This window comes from Eubalaena glacialis, chromosome 1, assembly GCF_028564815.1.
Source record: "Eubalaena glacialis isolate mEubGla1 chromosome 1, mEubGla1.1.hap2.+ XY, whole genome shotgun sequence".
Lineage (NCBI taxonomy): Eukaryota > Metazoa > Chordata > Mammalia > Artiodactyla > Balaenidae > Eubalaena > Eubalaena glacialis.
This window is the reverse complement of record NC_083716.1, coordinates 201,990,035-202,017,382: the sequence shown is the minus strand read 5'-3', so window position 1 is coordinate 202,017,382 and position 27,348 is coordinate 201,990,035. Positions and strand designations below refer to the sequence as shown.

General features: G+C 32.7%; 1 protein-coding gene across 1 annotated transcript in view; it reads left to right on the top strand.

Moving 5' to 3' along the window:
• Nucleotides 1-26,669, top strand: part of PGAP1 (post-GPI attachment to proteins inositol deacylase 1) — an 80,614-nt gene extending 53,945 nt beyond the window's left edge. Inside the window, exons 13-27 of the mRNA XM_061203659.1 lie at nt 2,071-2,148; nt 5,524-5,599; nt 9,488-9,561; nt 9,668-9,719; nt 10,209-10,275; nt 10,716-10,824; nt 12,538-12,576; nt 16,024-16,117; nt 19,285-19,375; nt 20,190-20,387; nt 21,328-21,463; nt 23,063-23,113; nt 23,801-23,988; nt 25,205-25,309; nt 26,306-26,669. Of these exons, the coding sequence (XP_061059642.1) occupies nt 2,071-2,148; nt 5,524-5,599; nt 9,488-9,561; nt 9,668-9,719; nt 10,209-10,275; nt 10,716-10,824; nt 12,538-12,576; nt 16,024-16,117; nt 19,285-19,375; nt 20,190-20,387; nt 21,328-21,463; nt 23,063-23,113; nt 23,801-23,988; nt 25,205-25,309; nt 26,306-26,444 (1,497 nt within the window). The 3' untranslated portion in view covers nt 26,445-26,669. The remainder of the gene's footprint in view (nt 1-2,070; nt 2,149-5,523; nt 5,600-9,487; nt 9,562-9,667; nt 9,720-10,208; nt 10,276-10,715; nt 10,825-12,537; nt 12,577-16,023; nt 16,118-19,284; nt 19,376-20,189; nt 20,388-21,327; nt 21,464-23,062; nt 23,114-23,800; nt 23,989-25,204; nt 25,310-26,305) is intronic.
• Nucleotides 26,670-27,348: the final 679 nt, after the last annotated feature.

Here is a 27,348-nt window from a genome sequence, read left to right as displayed (position 1 = left end):
TTTTTATAGTGGATACTAGAAGAAAGTGCCAGGCGGCATTAAAAGCCTACTGGAATTTAGGGAGAAAACTGGAAGAGAAAAGTTAGAAAATGAGGATTATAATACTCTGCTATCTTAAGCATTCTCAGTTGAAAAGGATTATAATTATTAAATGCAAATAAACTTTTCCATTGTAATGAAAATCAAAATTATATATATATGTGTGTTAGCCATTTATAAAAAGCACACAAAATTATTTTGCCATGAAGTTGAAGGGAAAGGAAAGATTGAAGTGAAAAACTCTTGTGGGTTTTATTCATATTTATATCATCTCAACAAAGGTAGTGTAAGATGAGAATCATACCACCTTGGGCACCTCTGCTGACTGAACTGTTAACGAATAGACGGAATCCTCCAGCAAAGCACTTATAACTTCAGTTTAGGGCCTTCACAGCATCAGTCACATGGAACTTTTCTGTCATGGTACAATGAAGACAGAAACCACAGCAGACCAACAATTGGGTAAGCCCAAATGGACTTATTGCTAAAAACAAGCAAAACAATTAACTTTGAAAAGAAATCTAAGTTAATGAGAAAAATTACCTAGTCACTATTGTGCCTAAATCATACTTTAGCACCACAGCTTTGCCCTACACACAGCAGCAGAACTTGAAGGGTTTCTGACATGCAAACGCTGGTGTTTGATTTTCTGTGTGTGTTGCCTCAGCATTAAGGTCATTTTAACCTTAAAACACTGAAAAATTTCCAAACTTCATATTAACCTTACCTGTCAGTGTAACAATTTCATGAATATTATCTTCCCAAATTCCTACTGACATTATAACTATATGGGAACTTAACTTTATAAGTAAATGTATTTTGACACACTGATATCTTTTTAAAGTATTCTGATCCTAAAAAAAAAATTCTTGAGGAAAAAAATTATTCTTGAGAATAAATAACAAAAGCTCTCAGTGGATAGCTACACAGGATAACCATGGTTCTTTCTAATTAATTTATCTTTCATATTGTCTACCACCTGTCTGGTTGGTTTCAGTTGCCTTTAGCTTTGGTTTGTGTGGCTCTTTTAAGGCCCTTTAATTTACATTAGAATATATAAGTCTGTTGCAGAGACTTTGCTGAGTAAGTTGAGGTGCAGCCCAGGAGTTTAACAAGCACTCCCAGGTGAATCTGGTCAGGTTGTTTGAGGACCACTCATTGACAGTTCTCTTTAGAACCTCTATCCAACTTGCCCACATTGGTGCTTTGGAAGAACAGTGGAGAGTATTAAGTGAAGAAATTTCTTAATGTACACAGATTGTCACAGCATATAACTACTCACACCCTCGCCACATCTACTGTCAGAAAAAAAAAAAAAAAAAGACTTGAAAACTGTATTTGGTGGCCTGGCTTTTCATTAGGTAGACCAGTCTCCAATCTATTCATTCCTCAAAATATGGACTGTAAGATAAGGTCTTTAGTTTTGATAAAAGAATAGATGCTCATTTGGTGAGGTGCATTATTAGACTTACTGTGTTCATGTCACTTACTGAACAAGTTCCAGGGAATGATGTTCAGACACATCATTAGCCAGCAACTGTTTATTACTTGGGCTAGATCAGAATCATTTGAGATTAAGCTGGAATTCTTCCATCATATTGAGCATCCATTCATTCATCAACTATTGAATGCTCTTTGTCATATACTACCAAAATAACTGTAGAAATCATACTGTAACATTATACAAAACAAGTAGACAAATTATAAGAAACATCAAATCTGGAAATAATTATGTAAAATAATTAAATTTAATGTTAAATGTCATTTATTTTACATGAAGGGATACAGTTCAAGGAATATTTTTGGCAGTCCATATTTACATAATTATTAGAAATTTGACCTTCAGCAGGCTTATTGACCTGAAAATGTAAACATGGGCATTTTATGAAGTACTGAACATAAAGTTTGAAGTCAGTTTTTTCATGACTTACTAGGTAAGAAATAAATGTTTGTAATTTGTCTTTCTTTTAACATGCTTTAAGCTCTATATATCCTGAGAAATAAAATCAGCTTTTTTTCATCCTTTTTTAGTCTCTGACGTTAAGACTTCAAGACTATCCATCTTTGTCTCATCTTGTTGTTTATGTACCATCTATTCATGGAAGTAAGGTAACAAATTAAGGCTGTTTTCAGAATGTTTTGGGGATACTCATGCTAAATATTTTAAGTTATTTTTTGATGAATTCTTCAGCTTAGGGCTTATCTGAAACAGTGGCCAGGTTGGTGATCCACCTAAGACTGTTTAAAGCATTAGGATCATTTACTCTAACTTGAACTAAGCAGAATAAATCCAAGTCTCTTTGTTTCAAGTGGGAATTAGTTCTACTTTATCAGTCTTTCAAAATCTGTTAATTATTGAGTACTCTCTTATGTGCAAGACTATGTGCCAGGAATTATAGGAGGCACACAAATGAGAAAGACATGAACCCTGTTCTCAAAACACTACGTACTGTTGGGTAGGGGGAGAGAAATATATTTGGTGGCCAGGGAAAGGGTGAGAATGAAAGAGTTATCCAAAATATATAAAACAAATCAGAATATAGCAAATCCATGAAAAGTGTTAAAGGGGGAAATATCTCTGATTGATGAAATCAAAAAAGGCATTATTATGAGGTGATATTTAAAATTGCCTTAAAGGATAGTTAGGGTTTTTATAGGTAGAATGAATATTCTAGACCTGGGATATCTAATATGGGAGCCACTAGCACATGTGGCTATTTAAATTTAAATTAATTAAAATTAAATAAAAGTAAAAATTCAGTTCCTTAGTTGTATTAGCCACATTCCAGATGTTCCATAGTAACATCATTGCAGAAAGTTATAATGAACAGCACTGTTGAGACAAAGAAATAGTAAGATCCAAACATGGACAGTGTAGGGTACATTTGGAAAATAGTGAATAAGTAAATAGTAGTTTTAAAAGGATGGCTACCATGGGTAGAATAGTAGTGGAAGAAAAGTCTGGAAAAGGAGTTAATGGCCATATTCTGGAGGGCCTTGATTGGAAGATTCAGGACTTTATAGAATTCAGGAGTCAGTAGGGAACTGAAAGATTTTTCACCGTAGTAGTAATGGGATCAGAGCTATTTATTTTGGAAAATGAATCTATTTATGGTATAGGATAGATTAGAAAAAGAGAGAACAGGCACCTCATATAGGATTATGAAGGCTTGTACTAGTCAAGTGGGAGTAGAAATAAAAGGATGGTGATTTTTGAGAGAAGTAGGCAGGGAAAGAAGATAGAGGTAAAAGACCCTCTACTCCCCTTTCCACATTTCACCCAGCAAACTTACCCTTCAAGATCTAGCCTAAGTGTCCCTTGTTTTCCTTTTCTAGACTACTCCAGTAACCTCTTACTTATTCCCAGGATACTTTGTTTATAACTTCTTTGAGGAATATATTATATTGAATTATAATTTATTTGTTTACGTCTTTATTGCCATCACCATAGAATGAATTCATTCAGAGTAAGGACCAGATAGGTTTTACTCTACTTTGCATCCTCAACCTTTAGTGACTACCACATAAATGCTCAAAAAAGTGTTTCTTGAATGAGAAAGTTAATGAGATTTGGGGCCAATATCATAGGAAAATTTAAAGGAAAAAAGAAAAGGGGATGTAGTTAGGAGAAGTCTCAAAGATTGAGTCTCACGAGTACCTTATAATGGATTCATTGTTTTGTTTTGCTTAGCTCAAGTGAGAGGTAATTCAACATCTTCAATACTAAAAGCTCTCTTTAAGGGTTTTTCTTTCAGGTAAGTTGGTTTTGAATGAATTTAACATCTTCCCAAACTTGCAAAGGGCTTCCTTGGTTATTCCAAGAAATTAATGAGCGTTTCGCAAATAGCCAGTCTTAGTGGCCTAATAAATACTTAATGTGTCTTAACGCTCTTTGGAAAGTAACACTGCTGACTCTAGTGTTGCATACCCAATCTCACAAGGATGGTAACTTAGGCCTTTCATAATTTCTATGTGTCTGTTATAGCTCATCATCAGAAGGATACATATATTTAAATAGGCAGTTCAAAATTTTCTTGAGTCAACTAATCATCTTAATATAGTTTTCCAAATGTAAATATGGAATTACTTGCATTTTTTGATGACGGAAAACAAAATAATTAAGTCCATTAGAAATTTACTTACCTTGTATGTTTCAGAGACAGACTCTTGAATTCTTTCTTTTTTGGGTAAGGGTTTATTCCATAAAGAAATGGCCAAATTTTTAAAGCAATAATAAAAGTTGTATTATTTTAAATACCTGTTAAAGTGATTTAAAATCGCTTCCCTGTCTCAGGCAATGTCTCACCCAAAGATACTTGTAAAAATATAATGAATTATCCTGTTGAATAAATGATTTCTCTATAACAGCTGTTTTCTATAGTGAAAATATCTGACAGTGTTCTTTGCCTTCTAATTAAAGAGGGAAAAATAAAAGCAGAGCCCCTTAGTTTTTTTCTTTTATTCCCTCTTGTGTGTACATTCTAATAGCGTTTTCCCTCATCTGTTTTTCATTTTCAGAAACAGTCAGAACTCCACCCAAGAGGCAAACAACATAACACAGCTTAAAATACAGTCCAAGGTGTAGTTACTGGAAAAGCCTAGGATAGACCCCACTGACTTTCCACTTATTGTAGACAGCAAACTACTTGCTAGCTACAGTTAGGCATCAGATTAATTTCTTCCTCAGCTCATATAAATAGATCAGAGTAATTTGGTTGGATTGTGGAAATGATTTTAATGAAACTGTTCTTATTGTAGACAGCTGAGAACAAAGTTCGTTATGCCACTGTAGAAATGTTATTAGATAAGAAATGTCATTACAGAAATTGCAGTGATGCAGATGTCACATTTTAGGTTCATTTTTTTTGAGATAGTGTTTTTTTTTTCTTTGTACATAGTGAATCTCTTTTCCATTTATTATAATCTCTGTTTAGCCTGAAATAATCTTACATGAGTAACATTAGCCATCTGTAGATGAATGGCAGTATGTCTCCAAAAGCCTTTTGTAGTCTAATTAGACTGCTGAAACATACTAAATATGCAATTTTTTGAAAAGATGTAACAAAATCACATTTCCTTTTGAGTATGAAAGAATTCAGAGATATATTACCTAAATTCTTAATTAATCTTGAGTTAATCTTGGCTCTTAATGCTTTGATCCATCGTTTATGGTCCCTCTTCTATAAACACCTAAAACTAGCTGCAAGAAAACTTTGCTGTACATCTGCTCTTATAGAAATGACCCTCTAATAATTTATCTATTAAGTTAAGCTGTGTCACCAAATTCTCTTAGCTTAGCATCTCTCCTTGAGGAATTCATGCCCCCTAAATATAAGCAGGGTTAGGGTGTGATAGATAATAGATAATACCTTCTTCAAAACTGAAGTTTATAGATTTTTGTTTTCTACTCAAATATCAAGTGAAGATATTTTACTATAAATTTAATTCTATTTTTTCCTAATAAATCAATGTTTTATATTCCAGTTTGTTGTAGATTGTGAATTCTTTAAAAAAGAGACAAGATCCATACAGCTTCCTGTAACTCATCTTTTTTCCTTTGGTAAGTACTTTGATTTTGGAAATCTTAAGAATTGCTTTTATTTTTAAGAGTGCTGATTTATTTTGCCAGTTAGTTGCAATAATGCAGAGCCCTGTAACATTAAGTGTTTTTGTGTATTTCAAGTGTAGTTCTTAGAATGACCACGTGATATGGCTCAGTGGTTTGATTTTTAACTGGGCCAGCAATCATTTTCTGAGAAATGAACTTTATTTTTTTTTATAGACTTTATTTATTTATTTAAATATTTATTATTTATTTATTTCATTTATTTTTGGCCACGTTGGGTCTTAGTTGCAGCAGGCAGGATCTTCGTTGAGGCATGCAGGATCTTTCGTTGCGGCGCCCAGGCTCTTCGTTGTGGTACACGGTCTTCTCTCTAGTTGTGGCGTGTGGGTTTTCTTTCTCTAGTTGTGGTGTGCAGGCTCCAGGGTGCGTGGGCTCTGTAGCTGTGGCGCGTGGGTTCCAGAGCGTGTGGGCTCTGTAGTTTGCGGCATGTGTGCTCTCCAGTTGAGGCACGCGAGCTCAGCAGTTGTGGTGCGCGGGCTTAGTTGCCCCACGGCATGTGGGATCTTAGTTCCCTGACCAGGGATCGAACCCGCGTCCCCTGCATTGTAAAGCGGATTCTTTAGCCCTGGACCATGAGAGAAGTCCCAGAAATGAACTTTAAAATAAACTTATCCATGATCATATACATTTGCAGGTAATTGTCTGTGTGTATGTGGTTTCACATGAATTTATACTACATATAGGCCCTTTTTATAAAAGGTTTATTCTAAGATATAAATTACTACCTGCCGTCTGAAGGTTTCAAGATTGCTCTAAATGTTTCCCATTTTTTTTGTTGTGGTAACATACACATAACTAAATATTCCTTTAAATTTTATTTTGAAACAATTTTAGACTTACAGAAAAATCACAGAAAGAGTAGAGTTCCCATATAGCTCTCATTCACCTTAACATAAACAATAAAATTGTCAAAACTAAGAAATTAGCACTGGTACAATACTGTTAACTACAGTTTTATTTGGTTTTCATTGGATTTTCCACCAGTGTTCTCCAGGTTCCCATATTGCATTTAGTTGTCATGTCTCCCTAGTTTCCTCTGATCTTTGATAGTTCCTCAGTCTTCCTTTGTCTTTTATAACTTTGAGGCCCTTGAAGAGTACTGGTCAGTTATTTTGTAGAATATCTCTCTATTTGGCTTTGTCTAATGTTTTCTTACAATTAGATTGAGGTTACGCATTTTGGGCAAGAATATCACAGGAGCAATGTGAACTTCTCAGTGTATCATATCAGAGGATACATGATGTCACTACGTCTAATTACTAGTGATGTGGACCTTGATCACTTCTTGGTTAGTGTGTTGTCTGCCAGGTTTCTCCAGTAAAGTTACTGCTTTGCTTTTCTCTTTGTGATTAATAAATATCTTGGGGGAGATACTTTGAGACTGTGTAAGTATCCTGTTTTTATTCAAAATAACCCACTAATTTTATCATCCATTGGTTTATCTAGTCTGAAGCAATTATTACTGGCATTCTATAATTATTGGAATTCTTCCTAAGGGAAAGTTGTCCCTTTTCCCCCATTTATTCAGTTTTTATTTATGTCACTATGGACTTATGGATATTTATTTTATTTATTGGGTTATAATGCAATACTATTGTTACTTTTTTTTTTTTTTTTTTTTTTTTGCTTAAGTTGCTCCAGCTTTGGATGTTGGGAGCTCTTTTTAAGTTGGCTCTTGTGCTCTTTTGGCATGCCCAATTTTTTCAATATTTTTCTTTTGTATTCCATTCGTGAAAAGAATCTGTTACTTGAGAGAGGAAACTTCCTTTAAGATTTTTATCCCTCCCCCACCTTTTTTTTTTTTTTTTTTTTGGTTGAAGAATACACAGAACAATACAGAAATGACAACTCTAAACCACCTACCTCATTAAAAATAGCAAGCTTATAAAATAAGAGATTTACCCTCCCTAGGTCAAATTTTTGTAATTGTGACTCCATGATTACACATACCATATTCAGTTCCATGTTCATAGAGGCAAATTCTCCTTGTTTTAATTTATGCTCAGCTAAACTGATTAATACTGTATAATGATAGGAAACTGGTTTCCTAGACATAATGGATATAGGTGCTTCTGGAATATGCTAAGAAATTTTAAAGTTAATCTATTAAAAGAAAAATGGGTCTTGATTTCTTCAGGTGAAAAAATGAAATTTCTATTGTTGCTAAAATATACTCTGACAATAGTATGTAACTGATGTCCACCAATACTTTTGATACCTTAGATTTAATAATAAATTAAGACTTGAACTGTTTTAAAAGTGAGAACATTCAGGGAAATTTATGCTTTGATTACTGGTGAATGTCTCACATTTTAAATTATAACACAATCGAACACTTGTGGCTTATTTGTTGATGTTAAACAATCTTCCAAATGGGCCTATCAACATTTTAATAATAATGTTCTTTCTAAAATCTTCAAGGTGTGAGTCAGGCTAAAAAAAAATTTTTTTTTAATTAGTAAAGTGTTCAGCTTCTGATTTCCCTTTTGCCATAGTGGAAAGCAAAATTTTAAATTATTTCTTACCTCCTGTTAGAATTTTTTAAACACCCAAAAGTTAGACCATCTTACTTGTGAAGAAGGGTACCACAGTGAATGGTATTTTAAATTAGATTAAGTAGAATGTGAAGTATACTTCATATTTACTAGTTTTTCTCCTATTGTTCATTTTGAGTTGCCTTAAATTCAGTGCTGTATTTTAAAATATTGGTTACACTAGGTACTCATTAAAATGGTTTGTAGTTGAATGTGTAAGTTAGCATTGTGTTTCAAAAGTGATTTATTAATCACAGATTAATGGTACACCTTGTATTTAGCAAATTTGTTTACATGTTGATAAAATATCCTTTTTTTTCTTAACTCCAAGTATACATTCTATAATATAGTTATGATAATGCAACATTATGAAAAAACTAGTTATGTGTTTTGACTGGTGCTAAATGTGACTGACAGAATCTTAACATCATACAGTATTTATTTTTTAATTAATAGAATTTCAGTGATATACTTGGTAAAATATTTCAAGCCTTTTCTGTCTATTGCACAGTGGTGGTTTGTCTTATTGTTTTCTCTTTTCAAAGAAGCATCTGAACACTTGCATTTGCATATTCTTTTTTTGTAAATTACTTAATTTTAACATCTATTTTTCAATTTTTTATTTATTTATTTATTTATTATTGGCTGTGTTGGGTCTTCGTGTATTGTGCGAGGGTTTTCTCTAGTTGCAGCAAGAGGGGGCCACTGTTCATCGCGGTGCGCGGGCCTCTCACTATCGTGGCCTCTCCTGTTGCGGGGCACAGGCTCCAGACGCGCAGGCTCAGTAGTTGTGGCCCACGGGCCTAGTTGCTCCGCGGCATGTGGGATCCTCCCAGACCAGGGCTCGAACCTGTGTCCCCTGCATTAGCAGGCAGATTCTCAACCACTGCGCCACCATGGAAGCCCCGCATTTGCATATTCTTATCCAAAGGCATTCACATGTAAGTGGATGCAATTTTTAAAATTTGATTAAAATGTTAAAAAAAAAAAAAAAAATCTACCAAGAAAGCATACCTTTTTGGAATTGGAACTATGTAGTGATTTTTTAAAACACATAAATGTCATTGAAAGTCATTATAAATGTTATGCTTTGTTCAAAATTTATTGAGAGAGGATTGGATTTTTAGGAGTTCACTCCTCCATACTGAAAGCAAGAACCTATAAACTCTTTTCTAATGTTAAAAATCTGTTGGCATTATTTTAGACATTGTTTAAGCAGTCAGTACTTTTGTACTTTAAAAAAATTTTTTTTGGTATTCTAAGTAATACAGTACTTTTAATTCAATAGGATTGTCTTCAAGGAAAGTGATATTAAATACAAGTGGCCTGTTCTATAATATAGAGCTTCTGAACTTTGGACAGGTAATTAATTATCTTGACAATAACAGGACTTGATTTTACTTTACTGTTTAGTTAAACAAACTTATAAACTTGTTTTTTTTTAATTTTTGTGGTCAAACTCTATTAGATATACCAAGCTTTTAAAATCAACGTCGTAAGCAAGTGCTCAGGAGTGAAAGGTAAGTGTATTTCTGAAAAAATAGTATTGTCATTTGAAGAATCATTAGGTCTTCACTTGAATTTTCTGTAATACTTATTTTTCCATATATTTTATGTAAATTAATATTAAATATATGATAATAGAAAAGCTGTTTATATTTCCAAATGGATTTAACATAGACCCTTTCTTAACAGTAAGCATCTTCATCTGTTTCAGTTTAAATATCCACGTTTTAAAAATACTGTATATCTTGCTGTTTTATTGTAGTAATAATTGAGATTTAGCTGTTTAATGTTTTTCCAGTTTCTTATACTTCCCATATGCTCTAATATCTTGTTGTAGGTCTAATTAAACATTATTATTAAGTAATTCTCCATAATTTATTGTGTGATATAACTCTTACTGATTATTTTTTAATGAAATGAGTATTGTGTAAATAGTTAGGTATTATAGTAGTAACCTTAGTAACATAAGGTTAGTAATACATATTTCCTTTATGTTTCCACAGAAGAAATTACTAGTATCTATAAACTTCATATTCCCTGGTCTTATGAAGATTCACTAACAATTGCACAGTAAGTATATGAAAGAATTTACCTTAAACTTTGTTGTTTTTGAATAATACATATTCTACTTAGTCTGCTTATTTAAATCATAATAAAATTTTAGAGAAATTATTACAGGGCCTCTGAGTAAAATGTAGGTATCCTTTATGTAACATTGTGCCCATAAGATAATATAATATTATAAGATACCATATAGTATTCTTATTTAAGCGATCTAGAATTTAAACCTTACTTGCTTTAGATATGAACCCCTTTCCACCCTCTCCCCCAATTTCTGTGTCCTAGAAGGAGCATTCAAACAACTGTGATACAACTGGAAAAGTGTCAATCCATAGTAACGTGTGGCATCTAGCCTCCTTACGTTATTTCACTGTGTTGTGCTGAGGATTGACTTAGCCATGGTTATTTCACAGCATTTTGTATTTGAGAACTGATATTTATCTTTTCAGGGTTCCATCTGCTACAGAAATTTCTGTGAAACTCCATATTGCTCAACCAGAAAATGACAGCCATGTAGCATTATTAAAAATGTATACATCATCAGACTGTCAGTATGAGGTAAGTTATATGCTTGCTTAATTTTTAGGATTTAGTTATAGAATAAACTGGAAATATATTTTTATATTTGCCTCAGATATATGGTGATGCGAAAGCCAATTAATATAAGAGAGAGTTAGTTACTTATGATACTTTAAATAGTCTCCATTTTGCCTGTTAGCACCACCTCAGTGTTTCCTTAGCTGGACCATTGAAAGTTATGTATCTTAATAAATAATAGAAAATAAAATAAAAATTGAGACTGCAGATTAAGCTTCTCAGTTTGGAAACCCAAAGTCCAGAATCCTCCATAAATTGAAGAACTTCATGAAATCAGCTGACATGGCTTGAAGAACTTCATGAAATCAGCTGACATGGCTATACTGCAGTAACTGGCATGATATATATTTTCCAGCACTACTGGATAAGCTTAAGGATCTTCTTTTCACTCATTATTTTAAACTCTATTAATCATTAATATGTGCAATTTAGTACCTGTTGGTTTTGTTTTACAATCACAGTAGATCTCTTTGCACTGAGAGAAGGGAAATGGACTCAAGAGTAACATTTTATTTACATATAGATTCATGAACTAAAAGAGTTCCTCTTTGTATAAGAACATACCAGCTTCTAAGGATTCCAGATTTAAGTGCTTGAAGTATACATTTCAATGGTGGTTTTGGTTTATGTGAAATATCTTATTTCTACTCAGTTGCTTTAATTTGGATTCTTTATTAGAGCTAACTTTCTTAGGGTAAACTAGAATTGGTAGGTCAAGTGCATATAATCTGTCCTACAAGCTTCAGTTTGACCTATATTATGAGTTATTTTAGATTTCATGGAATTTATTAATGCTTTGATATCTTGCTTTCTGTTTCTAGCATTGAAGGATTTTGCAGGGATATAATGGTTTTCAGCTTGTGCCTTCATATTTCTAATATTACTATAGAGATAGAAAGAATTGTGTTAGTAATTTGGCTGTACTGCACATTCTCTTAATGTCCATATTTTTACAAATACTTTATTTTTTTAAAAAGTCCATGTATTGACAAAATATAGTTATTTTACAACTTCTCTATGAAAGATGAATTTCCTTTTCCCAGACTTCCTAATATCAAAAGAGGTATATTTATGGCAGAGATAATTAATGATGAATTTCTTTTTAAAGTGTTGTTTTGGCTCAAATTTTATTACATGTGATCTGTTTGTTCCTGGTATTATATCATGTGAAACCTATTTTTATGAAACTTACTCAGAAGTGGTTTAGCTTAACTATATTTAGTACCATACGATTGTAGGTTTGAGATTTTAAAGTACAAGTTACATAAGTAAGTTGATTAATTTGTGCTTAATTTTTCAGCAAACATACGTATAGTTTCTGACTCAGTCATTCAATAAATTCCTTTAGCTTGTATGATCTGGTAATAAGATATTCTGATTAATTAAATATTCTAGTTAGTACAGGGTTACCACATATCACGGTATCATATGATACCACGTATCATAGCATTCATCCAATTGGGAATGAATTAGATTACAGAAAAAATATTGAACAGCAAAACCACAGTTGATACAAATTAAATGTTGATGGTTCAGAGAATTCTTTTAAGATCTTGGGTACCTTTAGGTTCATCATTATAAAAAAATTAATGATTATGCTTAGTGCTCAGTTTAATAAAATGTGAACTAGAGTTTAGGGAAAATAACCTTTTTTTAATAATTGTTTTAAACTAGGTGACAGTTAAGACTTCCTTTTCACAAATACTTGGACAGGTAAGAGAGACTCCTTGTCGATTATTTATTGCCTTGTGAATAGAAACTGTAAGGCAGCGATTGTAAACGTTTTCTGTAAAGCACCAGATATTAGTATTTCTGCAGACCATATATAGTCTCTTGCCACTGCTGCCACTACTGCAGCTACTTCTTTTTTCTTCTTTCTCCTTTTTTCTTCTTTTTCTCACGTTAATAAAATCTGAAAGCCATTCTTGGCACACAGGCCATAGTTGGCCACCCCTGGCTTTAAGGTGATGCTTTCATGTTTGATACTTCCTAAAAATGAAAGTTGATTCCTGATTTTCAAGAAAATTAATATTTTTGGCTAAATGGATATCATATTAAGATTTCACATTGCTCATACGATGCTATAATTCATAATCCAATAAAATCTGTAGGCTCTGTCATATAAATGAGCTTTTTCCAAGAACTTTTTATGTTGTGCATGCTCAGTTTGTAAAAGGTAAAAGTAAATTATATTAAAAATAAACATGCTGAAATAGGTTAAATTCATTTGGGGAGTATCTTAAATTCATAGGCAAATAGTGTTACAAAAATAATTTATCAAGTTGTAGAACTACTGTATTATTATTCAACATCATTATAATTTGCAGAATTGTACAATCTGGACATAAATAGATAATACTGATTAGTCAGAGAAATTATAGTTTTAAAATTCACTAAAAATTCTATTGTGTCTTTTATTACTTTCACTTTATTTTTTTGATCTGTTATGTTTTGCAGTCTAGGCATGGCAGAATTTTTAAGTCATTTAATTCTATAATTATAATAAAACTCACAAGTTAAAAGTAAATCAGAAACGTTTTATGTATGTTATCTCATTTGATCCTGACAACAACCTGGTAAGAACTAGATTGTGATTATTATTAAATTTGTGAACATTAGAAAATTCTAAGCTAATGTGTAAAAATTTTGTGCTACATTAGAAAGAGAAGATTAAATATTAGTGTAAGTTGGAAAATAGCATCATGGATAGTTATAATAAATACTCTAAAATGTTAAGAGATCAATTATTAAGAAAAATTATATCTTGGAATAAAAGTGAAGAATTCATGCTATTGTATTTTTAGTATGTCACTGTACATGGTGGTATGGCTGAGGATATAACACACTCTCTTATCCATATCATCCCTGGGGCTCATAATTCAGATTAGTGACAAGAAAAGTCAAGCTTGATACTGTATAGTTAGGTGTAATTATATGTACACCAGAAAAAACCAGACTAATAGTCTTGTTTAGACATGGAAATTTTTCTAAAAAATGATGATGTGTGGGTGTTGCAGGATCAGAGGTAGGTACTTTTTTAAATGTTGAAGAATTCATGACAATTGAGTTAAGTCCTTAAATGTTTGGAATGATATAAGGTGCTCTTAGTTCATGTTTGTTTCAAAATTTAGCTTGAGAACAGTAGGAGAATGAATTAGGTTTTGTATATCTTATTTGTCTTTTAAAAATCATACGTATTTTCAGTGTTAACTGATTCAGTCAAAGAAGACTGGAAAGAGGACTAAAGAGAAACCACTTAGGAGAATCTTTAGCCTTTGATTAGATAATTTTTTCATAAAATTAATTTTTTTTTTAGAAAAAGGAAAGAGGAAAATATACTTACGTATTGTTTAGTCTACTCTTATGAAAGAGAGGACAGAAAATAAACTGAAAGTTGCTTTCTCAAGAGAATTATTTAAACTCTTAATAAATCATTTCCATGTAGGAATGAAGCCCAGTGTTTCCCAATCTTTAGATTTTAAGAGAAACTAGAAATCTGAATTTTTAGATAAAAGATTTTAATTTTTCAATGTTGGCATCTAATTCAAAATGTAAAGAAATACTATGCCAAATACTAAACCAAATGAAGCACATATACAATTTGAATATGACCCATGGAGACCAGTTTATGATTGTTGATTGTTGTATCTGTGGCCCAGTATCATATTTACTACTCATAACAATGACACTCAGTCATTAAAAAGAAATTTTATGCAGGACCTCTTACAAGATTTCTGAAAACAGTGAAGGGCATTAAACGTTAATAATAACAATGAATATTTTCTGATCACCTACTTGTGCCAGTTACTATTCCAAATGATTTACACAAATGAACACATTTAAGCCTCAAACTCCCTGTGAGATAGTGCTATTTAACTCCATTTTACTGATAAGGGCCTAGAGAGAAGGAGGGGTAAAATAAGTTGCCTAAGAGCTAGTGAAAGGCAAAGCTGTAGTCTGAACTCAGGAGTACGACTCTGAGCCTGTTATGCTACTTAACTATCCTTCCAACACACTTAATAACTAAAGTATGCTATATATTTCCTAGCATGTCATTAGCAGGCAGTGAGCATCATTTAGTAATAGGTAGGAAAATGACCTTTTCCCTTTCACTCAACTCTCCTCTCCTCTCACTCAAAGCTACAAACTATAAATCATGAGTATGAGCTTTATGTTTTTTGAGTCTTATCAACTTTAATCTGGGAATCCACAGAGGAGCTTCAGGGAGACCTTGAACTTGCTGAAATTTTGCTTAACATTTTGTGTAAGCATTCATTTCCATAGTTCTCATTAGATTGACAGCAGGGGAGTCTGTACATTTTCTTAAAAATTCTGTGGATTGGAGAACATGCTTTCAAGTAATTTCCTTTTAAAACTTTAACATTAAAAGAAGAACTTACACTATGTTTTTGTTATATGTATGTTTTTTATGGAGATTGGATCAGCTGATAGAATGACTTGAGGTGCTATAACATAATGGTTATGAACTTAGGCTTTGAGTTAAATTCCATTCCACAAGATTTCCAAAGATGGTGAAGGACATAAAAGCCTAACAATAGCAGCTCATATTTTTGATAGTTTATCATGTTCAAGTTAATATTCTAAATGCTTTACACAAATGAACATGTTTAAATCCTTAAAACCACCTATAAGGTAAGTACTATTATTGTCCCTATCTTACTGTTAAGAGCAAAGAGAGGTAACAAGTAAGTAAGTAACTTGCGTGTCTCTTAATTGTGCAAGTTACTTGGGCCCCCTGTACCTGAACTTCTTCATCTGTAAAATAGGGATAAGAACTATATGAAAGGATTTTTGGGAGGAGAGCATGAGATAATGCATATAAGATGTTTAGTATTATACCTGGAACATATTAAATGCTCGATAAACATTCCTTGTAAAAAATTTTGTAGCATATGCTACACAATTAAATATTGCCTCTATTATGCCTTTGATGAAAAATTCAGATAACATGTTTCTAATATGCCATATATTCTTAGCATTTATTTTGCTTAGAATTTTTATACCCATTACTCAAGATATCTTTTAGTCATGTCAGAAAATGTATAAAGTGAAAAACAACATTTTTATTTCATGTGAAAGTATATTTATTTCATTAACATGAACATTCATAAGTTGCCCATTGATTTGCCTTTTTTCTAGGTAGTTAGATTTCATGGTGGAGCTCTTCCTGCCTATGTTATATCTAGTATCCTTCTTGCTTATGGAGGACAGTTATACTCTCTTTTCTCAACAGGTAAGAATGTTTCTATTCCTCCCTCCCTCTCTTCCTTCCTCAATGCTTCATTACTACTTTTTTTATCCTACGTGTAGCTAATGAAGACACATCGATTTCTTGAAAATTCACAACCCTTCTCTCTCAAGGTTACAGGAGTTTGAGATCCTCTTAAGTTTTAAGAGGTTACCAAGAAAATTCCTTACTTGTTTTCTCCATTTTATACCCTTGTGTCTAAAGTTTATTCCCTCTGTTCCGAGGATCTCTTAAGAGATAGAAGCTGGTTGACGGGGGTTTTCTTCTCCATTCTATTCCCGGTGCCTGACATAGGGCCACACACATAGTTGGCATTCAGTGTAATATTTGGGCTGTATCAACTGTATCATTTAGGTCTTGGTACACTGAATGGAATAATTAAGAGTTTAATTGAAGGGACTATTTCAAAGGTATGTATAGGTTTAAGGGAAACCAACAACAAATGATAAAATACCAAATTAGCAACAGAGCCATCTGCTACTCCTAGGTATCAGGGCAAGGGAGGGAGCAAACCTAGAGAGCTGTAGGAGAGAGCAGCAGTACTGCACCTGAGCCTTGGGTATAGAAATGCTGTGGCCACTGTCAGCGTGTGGCTCAGCAGGGAGAAGGCAGGGAAATAAATACACTAACTTTATTTCCTTCTATCCTCCTATCTGCCAGTGCTTCTCATTCACTAAACCCAACTAGAAGCCAGTTCATAAAAGTCAGCCTCCCAGAATTCAGAGCAAAGTAAAGGGTAGAACATGGATCTGGAGAAGAAAATATAGACTGTGTAGTACATTGGACAAAGCCCTCTCTAGAGTATAGTAGTTAGAACAATTTCCCAGGAGCCTCACACACTTGCCGGGCTTGTACAATGATAATCAGAGGAGGCAAGAGGGAAAGAGAGTGGGGACAAAACATACAAAAGCAGTCCAAAAATCCCCTCCACCGTTTCCATGGTGCCAGATCCTTTCACAGCTACTCATTTCCTTTCAGTGACTTTTTTGCAGTTTCAAGTCTGCCTTTAGTGTTTATTTTAACCTGATTTAACCTATTATATTCCAGGAAGAAGTAAGCAACGTTTAATGTGATCTGCTCAGATCCAGCCTTTTAATTAAAAGATTATTCTGGCAATATGACATCTCCTATACTTGAATATAATTTTTGGAAATTTAAAAGAGACACCTCATTCTTCTTAGTTTTAAGTGACTTGACAATTGATTTTCAAACATTTGGGATTTATGTCTAGATAGTCCACAGAGACCCTGGGGATATATGATATTGGTTAATCTAGAGGACTTAAGTATGGGATTGTGTCTCAAATCAATTAAAGAAGTAGTTCTGAACCAAAGATGCTTATTAGAAATCACTGGAATGGCTATAATGGAAAAGACAGATAATAACAAGTGTTAATGAGGATTTGTAGAATTGCAACCTTCGTATACTGTTAGTGGGAATGTAAAATGCTATAGCTGTTTTGGAAAGCAGTCTGGCAGTTCATCAAAAGGTTAAACAGAGTTACCATATGACACAGCAACTCTACTCCTGGGTATAGACCCAAGAGAACTGAAAACACACATCCACACTAAACACTGTTTATCATAACCAAAAAGTGGAAACAACCAAAATGTCCGTCAACTGATGAACAGATAATGTGCTGAATGCTACAAGATAGATGAATCTTGGAAATATGCTAAGTTGAAGGAGCCAGTCACAAAGGACCACATATTATATGATTCCATTTTTATGAAATCTTCAGAGTAAGCCAATCTATAGAGACAGAAAGTAGATTAGTGGTTGCCTAGGAATGGGAAGGCATTGGAGGTGACAGTTAAGGGGAACAGTTTCTTTTGGGAGTAATGAAAATGTTTTAAGACTGACTGTGGTTGTTAATGCACACTCTATGAATATACAAAAAACCACTGAATTGGATATACTTTAAATGGATGAATTTTGAGTTATAAGAATTATATCTCAGTAAAACTGTTTTTAAAAAATAGCTCACCTGTGGAGCTTTGTAAAAATACAAATGACAAAACCATAGCCTTGGCTCCTGAATTTGTTTCACAAATGATGATTGGCTATGTACTTTTGTATGAGAACCAGTAAATTAGAGTAAATTTTTATGGTAGGTTTATGTTTATCTTTTTTCTTTTTTTTAACTTTTTTAAATTGATGTATAGTTGATTTATAATGTGTTAATTTCTGCTGTACAGCAAAGTGATTCAGTTATACACACACACACATATATATATATATATACATTCTTTTTTATATTCTTTTCCATTTTGGTTTTTCATAGGATATATAGTTCTCTGTGCTATACATTAGGACCTTGTTGTTTATCATTCTATATATAAAAGCTTCAATCTGCTAATCCCAAACTCCCACGCCATCCCTCCCCCAACCCCCTCCCCCTTGGTAACCACAAGTCTGTTCTCTATGTCTGTGAGTCTGTTTCTGTTTCATAGATTGGTTCATTTGTGTCATATTTTAGATTCCACATTTAAGTGCTATCATATATTTGTCTTTCTTTTTCTGACTGACTTCACTTAGTATGATAATCTCTAGTTGCATCCATATTACTGCAAATGGCATTATTTTGTTCTTTTTTATGGCTAATATCTCATTGTATATATGTACCACATCTTTATCTATTCGTCTGTTGATGGACATTTAGGTTGTTTCCACATCTTGGCTATAGTGAATAGTGCTGCTATGAACATAGGGGTGCATGTATCTTTTTGAATTAGAGTTTTGTCTGGATATATACCCAGGAGTGGGATTGCTGGATCATATGTTATTTCTATTTTTTAGTTTTTTGAGGAACCTCCATACTGTTTCCCATAGTGGCTGCACCAATTTACAGTCCCACCAACAGTGTAGCAGGGTTCCCTTTTCTCCACATCCTCTCCAGCATTTGCTATTTGTAGAGTTTTTAATGATGGCCATTCTGACCAGTGTGAGGTGGTACCTCATTGTAGCTTTGATTTGTATTTCAAATTAGGGTAATTTTTAATCTTTTGAGAAGAGTCTCTGTGATAGTAATGAAGACCCTTGCTTTCTATGACATGAAATATGTTGCTCTTACGAACAATGCAGCATATAATATGTCTCATACTTAATTACTGTGAATTCTCTACTACATATAATTTTTTTTGAATCACTAGGTCACTGCTTAGAATATGCTACTATGTTGGATAAAGAAGCCAAACCATACAAAGTTGATCCTTTTGTAATTATGGTTAAGTTTCTGTTGGGGTAAGTTTTATTATCTGTGATAATGATTTTAATTTTGTTTTATATATAAAGTATTATGTTTGGCTCAAATATGAAGGATAAATTTCCATACAAATAAGGCAATTGACTTGTTTTATTAAATGGACATTTTCTCCTAGGCAAAGGCCTAATAAGTACATCAACATTTACTTCAATAGTTTAGAAGTAATTATTGAACTTATATATATAATATATATATACACATATATCAGTCTAAATTTAGACTATAAATATACCAGGACTTTAACATTTTCAAAAGAATGTATGTGGTACATGAGCTTTGGGTGTCCCAGATTCATGGACACAAAGCAATATAGGATATTGGTGAAACAGTGCCTCAGAACACTTTTTATTACTTCCCATACAAAGTATATTTTAGATCTCTCTACCCTACTTAACATCGCATTCTTAATTTATTCAGGTTTTGTTTTTGTTTTTGTTTGGTTAAAAACCATTACTTAGATGTCTTTTCTTCTGTCTTTATAACTAGCTGTTGGCTTTCTAACTTAAAAAAAAGACCAGTTATTACTTCATTACAAGGATCAATGAGAGCAGTAAAGCTGCATTGAGACTTGAGACTCAGATCCTTGAAGATCACTAGACTCGCTAGTTCCCTACCAGGAATTGAAGTTTGTTTTTTCAGTATAATTATAAATGAAATATCATGGTACTCTGGGGACTGTAGTGAATGGTCAAACACTTCAAACATTAAATCCTTTAATGAGAGTTGTTGGGGTTTTTTTGCTTTTATTGTATTATTTGCTTTTATTTTTTGTATGTTTTCTTTTATCCACAGATACAAGTGGTTTAAAGAATTTTGGGATATGTTATTGTTACCAGAATTAGATGCCATCGTTTTAACTAGTCAGAGTATGTGTTTCCCCCTTGTATCGTTGATTCTTTTTCTGTTTGGAACATGTACTGCCTATTGGGGTGGCCTACTCTCTTCTATGTCTGTGAGACTCCTTTCTTCATTGTGGCTGACTTTGAAAAGGTAAAGAATGAATGACGAGAACCTTTCTTATTGCTCTTAAGAAAAAAACTGTATTCTGATAGGGAACCTTAAAATTAACTTGCTTTCACTAAACTATAATTTCTAAGGAAAAATGTGTAACTAGCAAAACATGGGGTTAGTGTTCAAACTTATGTTTTTGTCATAGGTTATCATTTATTTCAAGTTAAATGCTACATTTGATTTTGACCATAGTGCTCAAGAGTTAATCAAAAAAGTTTGACAGATTACACAAGTATTTTTAAATTTCACTGTTGTAAATCTTTCCAAGGGCGAAGTGTTTCTCTGGCAGTGCTTTTATATGTTGATTTTCAATCAAACCTGAGACTCCAATCTTGATATTTAGGATCAGATTAGATGAAATGTATAAGAGCTCCAGAAACATTGCCTAGAGGTTTATTATGATCCAAAGACAGTTTGAAGTTGCTGGTATGCTCTTTTGGTAAACCAGTGATCCAGTTTCCATTTCCTCACCAGCCATGTTATGTGATTTACTGTCACAGAGTGGATTATGGTATGATGCTTCTTCCTCCACCCTTCTGAGGTGCTTCTGACATTAACACCATCACATGTCTGAGTGACCTCAAGACTTTAAGAACAAAATTATTTCTCTTCCTATCAAGATTGGAATTGTATGGCACAGGGCCTATAATTAATAATTATCTTTAATAATATTTTTTCTTTTTTAGTACATGTATTACCCATAGTATATATAAATGCAAGAGAAACTATCACAGTGTATAAAAGAATTTTAAAATATGTGTCACCCCTCACCTTTATTTTAAAAAGCCTGTTTACCTTATAGTAATACTTGCACATTAATAAGGAGAGCCTGGCAGAGCACTGTATTGTTTTCTGCTTATATGTGACTGTGTTAATAATTGTTAATATGCTTTTGAAAGCTTTACTCTTGTTATTCCAGACCCTCTGAACTTCCTAAAGATATCAAGATAATATCACCAGACTTGCCCATTTTGACAGTTGTTTTGATCATAGTTAGTTGGACAACTTGTGGAGCATTTGCCATCCTTCTTACTTATCTTTACTATGTGTTTAAGGTATGTCAAATCAGTAAAGTCAGAAGGCCTGAGCTTTGTATCAGACAGGCATAGACTTTCCCATGGGTGTTGTTAAAAAATTTTTTTTTGATCACTGCTGTTATATAACAGGCCTAAGTGTAAAGTTTTTTTTAACATCTTAGCTATTTCAAATATATATAGTTAACTGTAGAACTGAAGTTACTAATCTGAGTGGGTTTCTTTGTTAAAAACAAAGGGAGGGGAGGAGATATAATCTGTTCCGTATTGCTTGATGCTCTGGCAAGTAATGTTAACTTATTAAAAAACATTTTACTAGAACGGTTTTTATTCACACCTCCCTTTAAACGTGGATAATAGACAAAACAAAAAGTTATGTCAGGGCTTCCCTGGTGGCGCAGTGGTTGAGAATCTGCCTGCCAATGCAGGGGACATGGGTTCGAGCCCTGGTCTGGGAAGATCCCACATGCCGCGGAGCCACTGGGCCCGTGAGCCACAACTAGTGATCCTGCGCGTCTGGAGCCTGTGCTCCGCAACAGGAGAGGCCGTGATAGTGAGAGGCCCGCGCACCACGATGAGGAGTGGCCCCCCACTCGCCGCAACTAGAGAAAGCCCTCACACAGAAACGAAGACCCAACACAGCCATAAATAAATAAATAAATAAATAAATAAAAAAAAAAAAAAAAAAAAAAGTTATGTCAGTGGGATCAGGCTGTCAATCATGCTGAAATAATGTAGAATGTTACAAATGTTGCTGAAGAATCACAAGACACGATAAAAGTAATTAAGCTGACAATTTTACTGAGGAAATGAAAAACACTTCTAAGAAGGCTGACAGCTTTTCAGGAAAATCTACATTATACAACTGCATGTTCTCCACATTACTCTTATGTAGAGACAGTTGATACTGGAAAGGATAATAATTTTTTCCTTTTTTTAACAAAGGTTTATTTGCATCTGCATTTAACGCTAATACATGCACATTATAGATTACTTTCAGTTTACAAAGGAAAAATATGTCCATCAGAAAAAACTATTTAGAATTATTTTGATTTACAAATATAAATTAATTTGATTTATAAATATAATATTTTTAGTTTTTTTAAGTGGATATTTCAAACAACTGACACAATAAGCAGAACTTTCTCAAATACTTAAGCAAACCTAGTAAATTTATAGACTTTCTCAGGTTCTTGTAAACATTTCACCACCCTATATAATTGAGTTCCAGATTTTCAAAGATTTAGATTATATAACACATGTTAAACTCTTTATACTATGCTGAATATAATCAAATTTTTGACTCACATGACACTTTAAGTTGCGATAGCAAGGCACCATTCAAGCATAGGCTCACACAGTGTGGAAGATAGAGCATTATATCCTGGCCCCAACATACTCTGGAATTTTGTATTATTTTGTTTGTTTTTTAATCCATGATAGCAAGCACATGTAGTTATTATTTATCTTTTCTAAAAGAATGTTTTTAAATGTTTAAATGAATTTTTATTTATTTAGGTTTTTAAAATTTCAAATTACAGTGCTTCTCAATTTCAGTAAAAATGGTTATGTTTTTTGTTTCAAAATAAAAGTAAAATTGAAGTCTTTTCTTTTTCATAGATTGTTCATCTGCAAGCCAGCTTAACAACTTTTAAAAATAACCAGACTGTGGTAAGTTTTATTTTCAAAACGCTATATCACTTTAGTATGAAAGAACATGGGAAAATATAAAAGTTTATTTTTGTAAAAAAAGGTTAGGACTTTACAGTATTTAAGAGGTTTTATGAATTTAAATAACTTTAAGAAAAGCGAGCCTCGGTGCTTTGTGACCACCTAGAGGGGTGGGATAGGGAGGGTGGGAGGGAGGGAGATGCAAGAGGGAAGAGATATGGCAACATATGTATATGTGTAACTGATTCACTTTGTTGTAAAGCAGAAGCTAGCACACCATTGTAAAGCAATTATACTTCAATAAAGATGTTTAAAAAAAAAAAAAAAAAAAAAAAGAAAAGCGAGCCTAATGAATATTAAAATAAGACTTAGATTGTCATTTAATTTGATCTTTATCAGTCCTTAAGTTGTTTTTGTTATCACAATTATCTTTTAAATTTTATTTCAAGTAATTACTTAAGAGGATATATTCTTAGCAGTGGAAATAGCAAGTCAAAGGAATAAAAATTTTATAACTGATAACTGCTTTAAAATACTTTCAAACAAGATAATTTCAGTATTTTATATCAATTTGGTATTGGAAAGATGTATTTATTTAGCTGTTAGATAATTGAGTATGATTCTAAATAAAGTAATAAACTTAAATTTTACTTAATATCTTGATATTTTTACTTTATTGCTTTGTAGAACCCCAAACACTCTAGAAGAAGTGAAAAAAAATCCAATCACCATAAAGACTCTACAGGACACCATCTCCGTTTATCTGCCAGTGATGCTGAAGATAGTCTTCGCATGCACAGTACTGTGATTAACTTATTAACATGGATTGTATTACTCAGCATGCCATCTTTAATTTATTGGCTGAAGAATCTTAGGTGTGTTTTATTTATATAATTATAATTTATGTGGTTCAAACTATAAATATCTGTAAGTAGAGACTTGCAGGACTCCTAATGTTTCATAAAACTTTCTCAAGAACAAGAAGCTATCACCTGAAATTTATTTTCAACATATTCACATTTTCTTCTTTTCCGTGAGAATATAAACTTCCCCAAAATCTGCCCAAAAGGGAGGGATTGTATTTTCTTTAACCATCTTTGAGTCTAGAAATATGTGAAAATGTGCTTTATTTTGCTGACTTATAGTATTCATAATGCTAGTGCTTTATATATTTTCAATTCATGATCAATTTTATATTTTCTTAAATTTGAGGGGAAGAAAAATGCTTACATTTAAAATAATAGAAATAACGAAGGAAGTATGTACTTTTCTGATGTGTCCTATACGTTGAACTAAAATAAATGATCAGCTGTTTTACTAGAAAACTGTCATTTGCTTTGTTACCTGATAAGTGTCCTAGGTTAAATGAGAGCCTAAAAATGCTCTCTAAGCTTATTTCTAGAATATTTAGTTATTGGTAAATTGTCTTTTTTAAAAAACCACGCTATCCAGTTAATAGTTAACCCCTGCTTAATATAGTTTTTAGAAATAATGTAAAACTTTCAGATTATCTAAATACTGGAAGTTTTGTTGTTTTTTTTTTTAAGTTGGCTGAATCAAAATAAGTTCAGTAAATTAAATCACAGGTCACCAGATATTAATATCCTTCCTTTGCCCCTTATTTTAATCAAGGTGCAAATTTTTGTCCACAGATTTGGGGAGAAAATTACTTGAGGAGCACAAATTTATGATTCTAGAAGGCTGTAGACAGTTACTTTATATAAACCTTCATTTTTTCATCTTTTTTAAATAGATCAGTTTAAATATGTTTTAAATAATTTGTTTCATAAGATATTATTTATATATGACCTTTCAGGCATATACTTATTGTAAAAAGGAAGTGCTTCCAGATGGGATATTTTCATTTCCTTTAGTAGTTTCTGAACATAATTCTCCATATAAAACCTTGAGTGTAAAGGTGATGTAGAGCAAAATTTATTTATCAATGATTTCTTGAGCTGTTTAGAGCTCTCTTATATCCATATTGCTATAGGAACGTTTTGAAATGTATTTAATTGATTGATTCTGAGAATTTAAGATGATTGGCAATGCTTTGTTGATTTATGTTTTATTTTTTTCTTTTTGACATAGGTATTACTTTAAACTTAATCCTGATCCATGTAAACCTTTGGCATTTATCCTTATTCCAACTATGGCAGTTCTTGGAAATACTTACACTGCTTCAATAAAATCAAGGTATAGTATTTTAATCTTTTTTTTTCTCACATCTGTTCCTGGTCTTTATCATAGTTTCATGTCTGAAACATGTCTTTCGTTCCTAATTACTTGGACTGTTCCTGAAGGTAAAGCTATAATAGTAATTATGGTTTATGTGCAAATACAGTTTATATGCAAATGTATTATATTTGTTTCCTTAATTATGCATTTTATTTGTTAGGATATAATCATTTTTTTTCTTTAAAAAGTTAACCCTTGAAAGATATGATATCTAAGGTTTGCTTCCAAAAAGTACAGGAGGAGTGGAAGTGGGCAGTAATATAGGTATAGTAAGATTGGCCATGACTTGATAATTTTTGAAGCTGGTTGATGGGTCCATGAGGTTCATTATACTGTTAATCTACTTATGAATATGTTTAAAATTTTCCATAATAAAACTTTACTTTTCATTGACCGCTTGTTTGCTCCGGAAGCCTTTTCAGTTGATTCTGGCAGATAGTTGCAGATATTCTAAAGTCAGGCACATCTGGGGTTTCAGTCTAAGGTTCTGTGTCCTTAGGTAAGTTTCTTAACCCCTCAGTGTCTCTGTTTTCAGAGTAAAAAGGTGATAGCCTTTCCTGATAGTGTTTTTCTTTTAAAAATAGTGTCTTATCTTACATGCTCCTCTTAGGAATTAAAGATGGTGCCTTTTTTATTTGGTTGAAGTTTTTTGCTGATATTAAATAGGGTGAAAATTTGCTGAATAAAAGTCCAACTAGTATTTTTCTGTGGTTAAAATTTAAAAGAATAAACAAAACTGGTGATTTACTTAATAGAATATTTTTCTCTTTTCTAGCCAAAATTGACTTGTATTGATCTTTTAAAAAATTTTGGACAGTTAAAGTAATTTTTCATATAATGAATTTATCTAAAATCACTTAGAACACTTTCTCAAAACTGTATAAAAGATTGACATGTTCAGTTTTTGCTCACAATGTAGGTTACATTATAATGTATATTTCTGTCTCTTTACAGTAAATTGTTGAAGACTACTTCACAGTTTCCACTTCCTCTGGCTGTTGGTGTGATTGCTTTTGGGTCAGCACACTTATACAGGGTTCCATGCTTTGTCTTCATTCCTCTTTTACTCCATGCATTATGCAACTTTATGTAAGATTGGATTTAAGGAATGATAAAGATCAGTTATGCCTTTAGGTCCAGTAATAAGAGGGAACACACAGATCCATCAGTGTGGACAGCAAGATCCTTTGGAGAAGACAGGTCTATTTTTACAATGTTGAAAATAGGAAATTAGTTTTGTAATGCTTGAGGAAAGTAGTTGAAGCATGGTTTTGTTTTGTGGTATGACATCTGTGTACTAGTCATTATGAAAAATCAGTGAAAGGATATGGTAGCCTCTGTCTTTGAGGACTCTGCATATCAGCTAGTCTGCTTGATTGGCCATACCAAGATCTTCTAAACACTCAGTAAATGTAGCATTGTTTGTATCCTCACCTCAAGTATTCTCATTTCGTCAAACTTTCTTCTGAAAAGTGGGTTACTTTGTATTTGCTACAGTATACGTGTTGAAAAATAAGTCTTAAAAGATTAATGAAATTTAAACTGTTTGCTTTCTCAGAAATGAAATAACCACAGTCTTTAGTCAGTTTTTGGCAGCCATAGTGAACAAAATAGATCTTTTGTTTTCTTACACCTATGAAAATACAACTTTAAATTCTAAGGAGACATGTTTTCTTGGTAACCAGCAAGATTGATGAATGGAAACGTAATTCAAATTCAAAACTCAATGAAATTTTCTTGTTTCTTTTCAAATAAGAATCTTATTTTGTATTCTTAGTGAATAGCAGTAGACTACTGAAGAGATGTATTGCTAAAATTTGAAAAATATTTTCATAGATATTTACTTATAGACATTGGAGCAGTTCAGTCATTCAGTCTTTACCATTTTATTCAATTCACTGACCCCATGGTTGTCAAAAGTGCCTAGGGTCATGGGTTGTTAAAATAACTAAATTCCAGTGGTCAGAAAATACTCTACATTGGCACAATTTTTATTT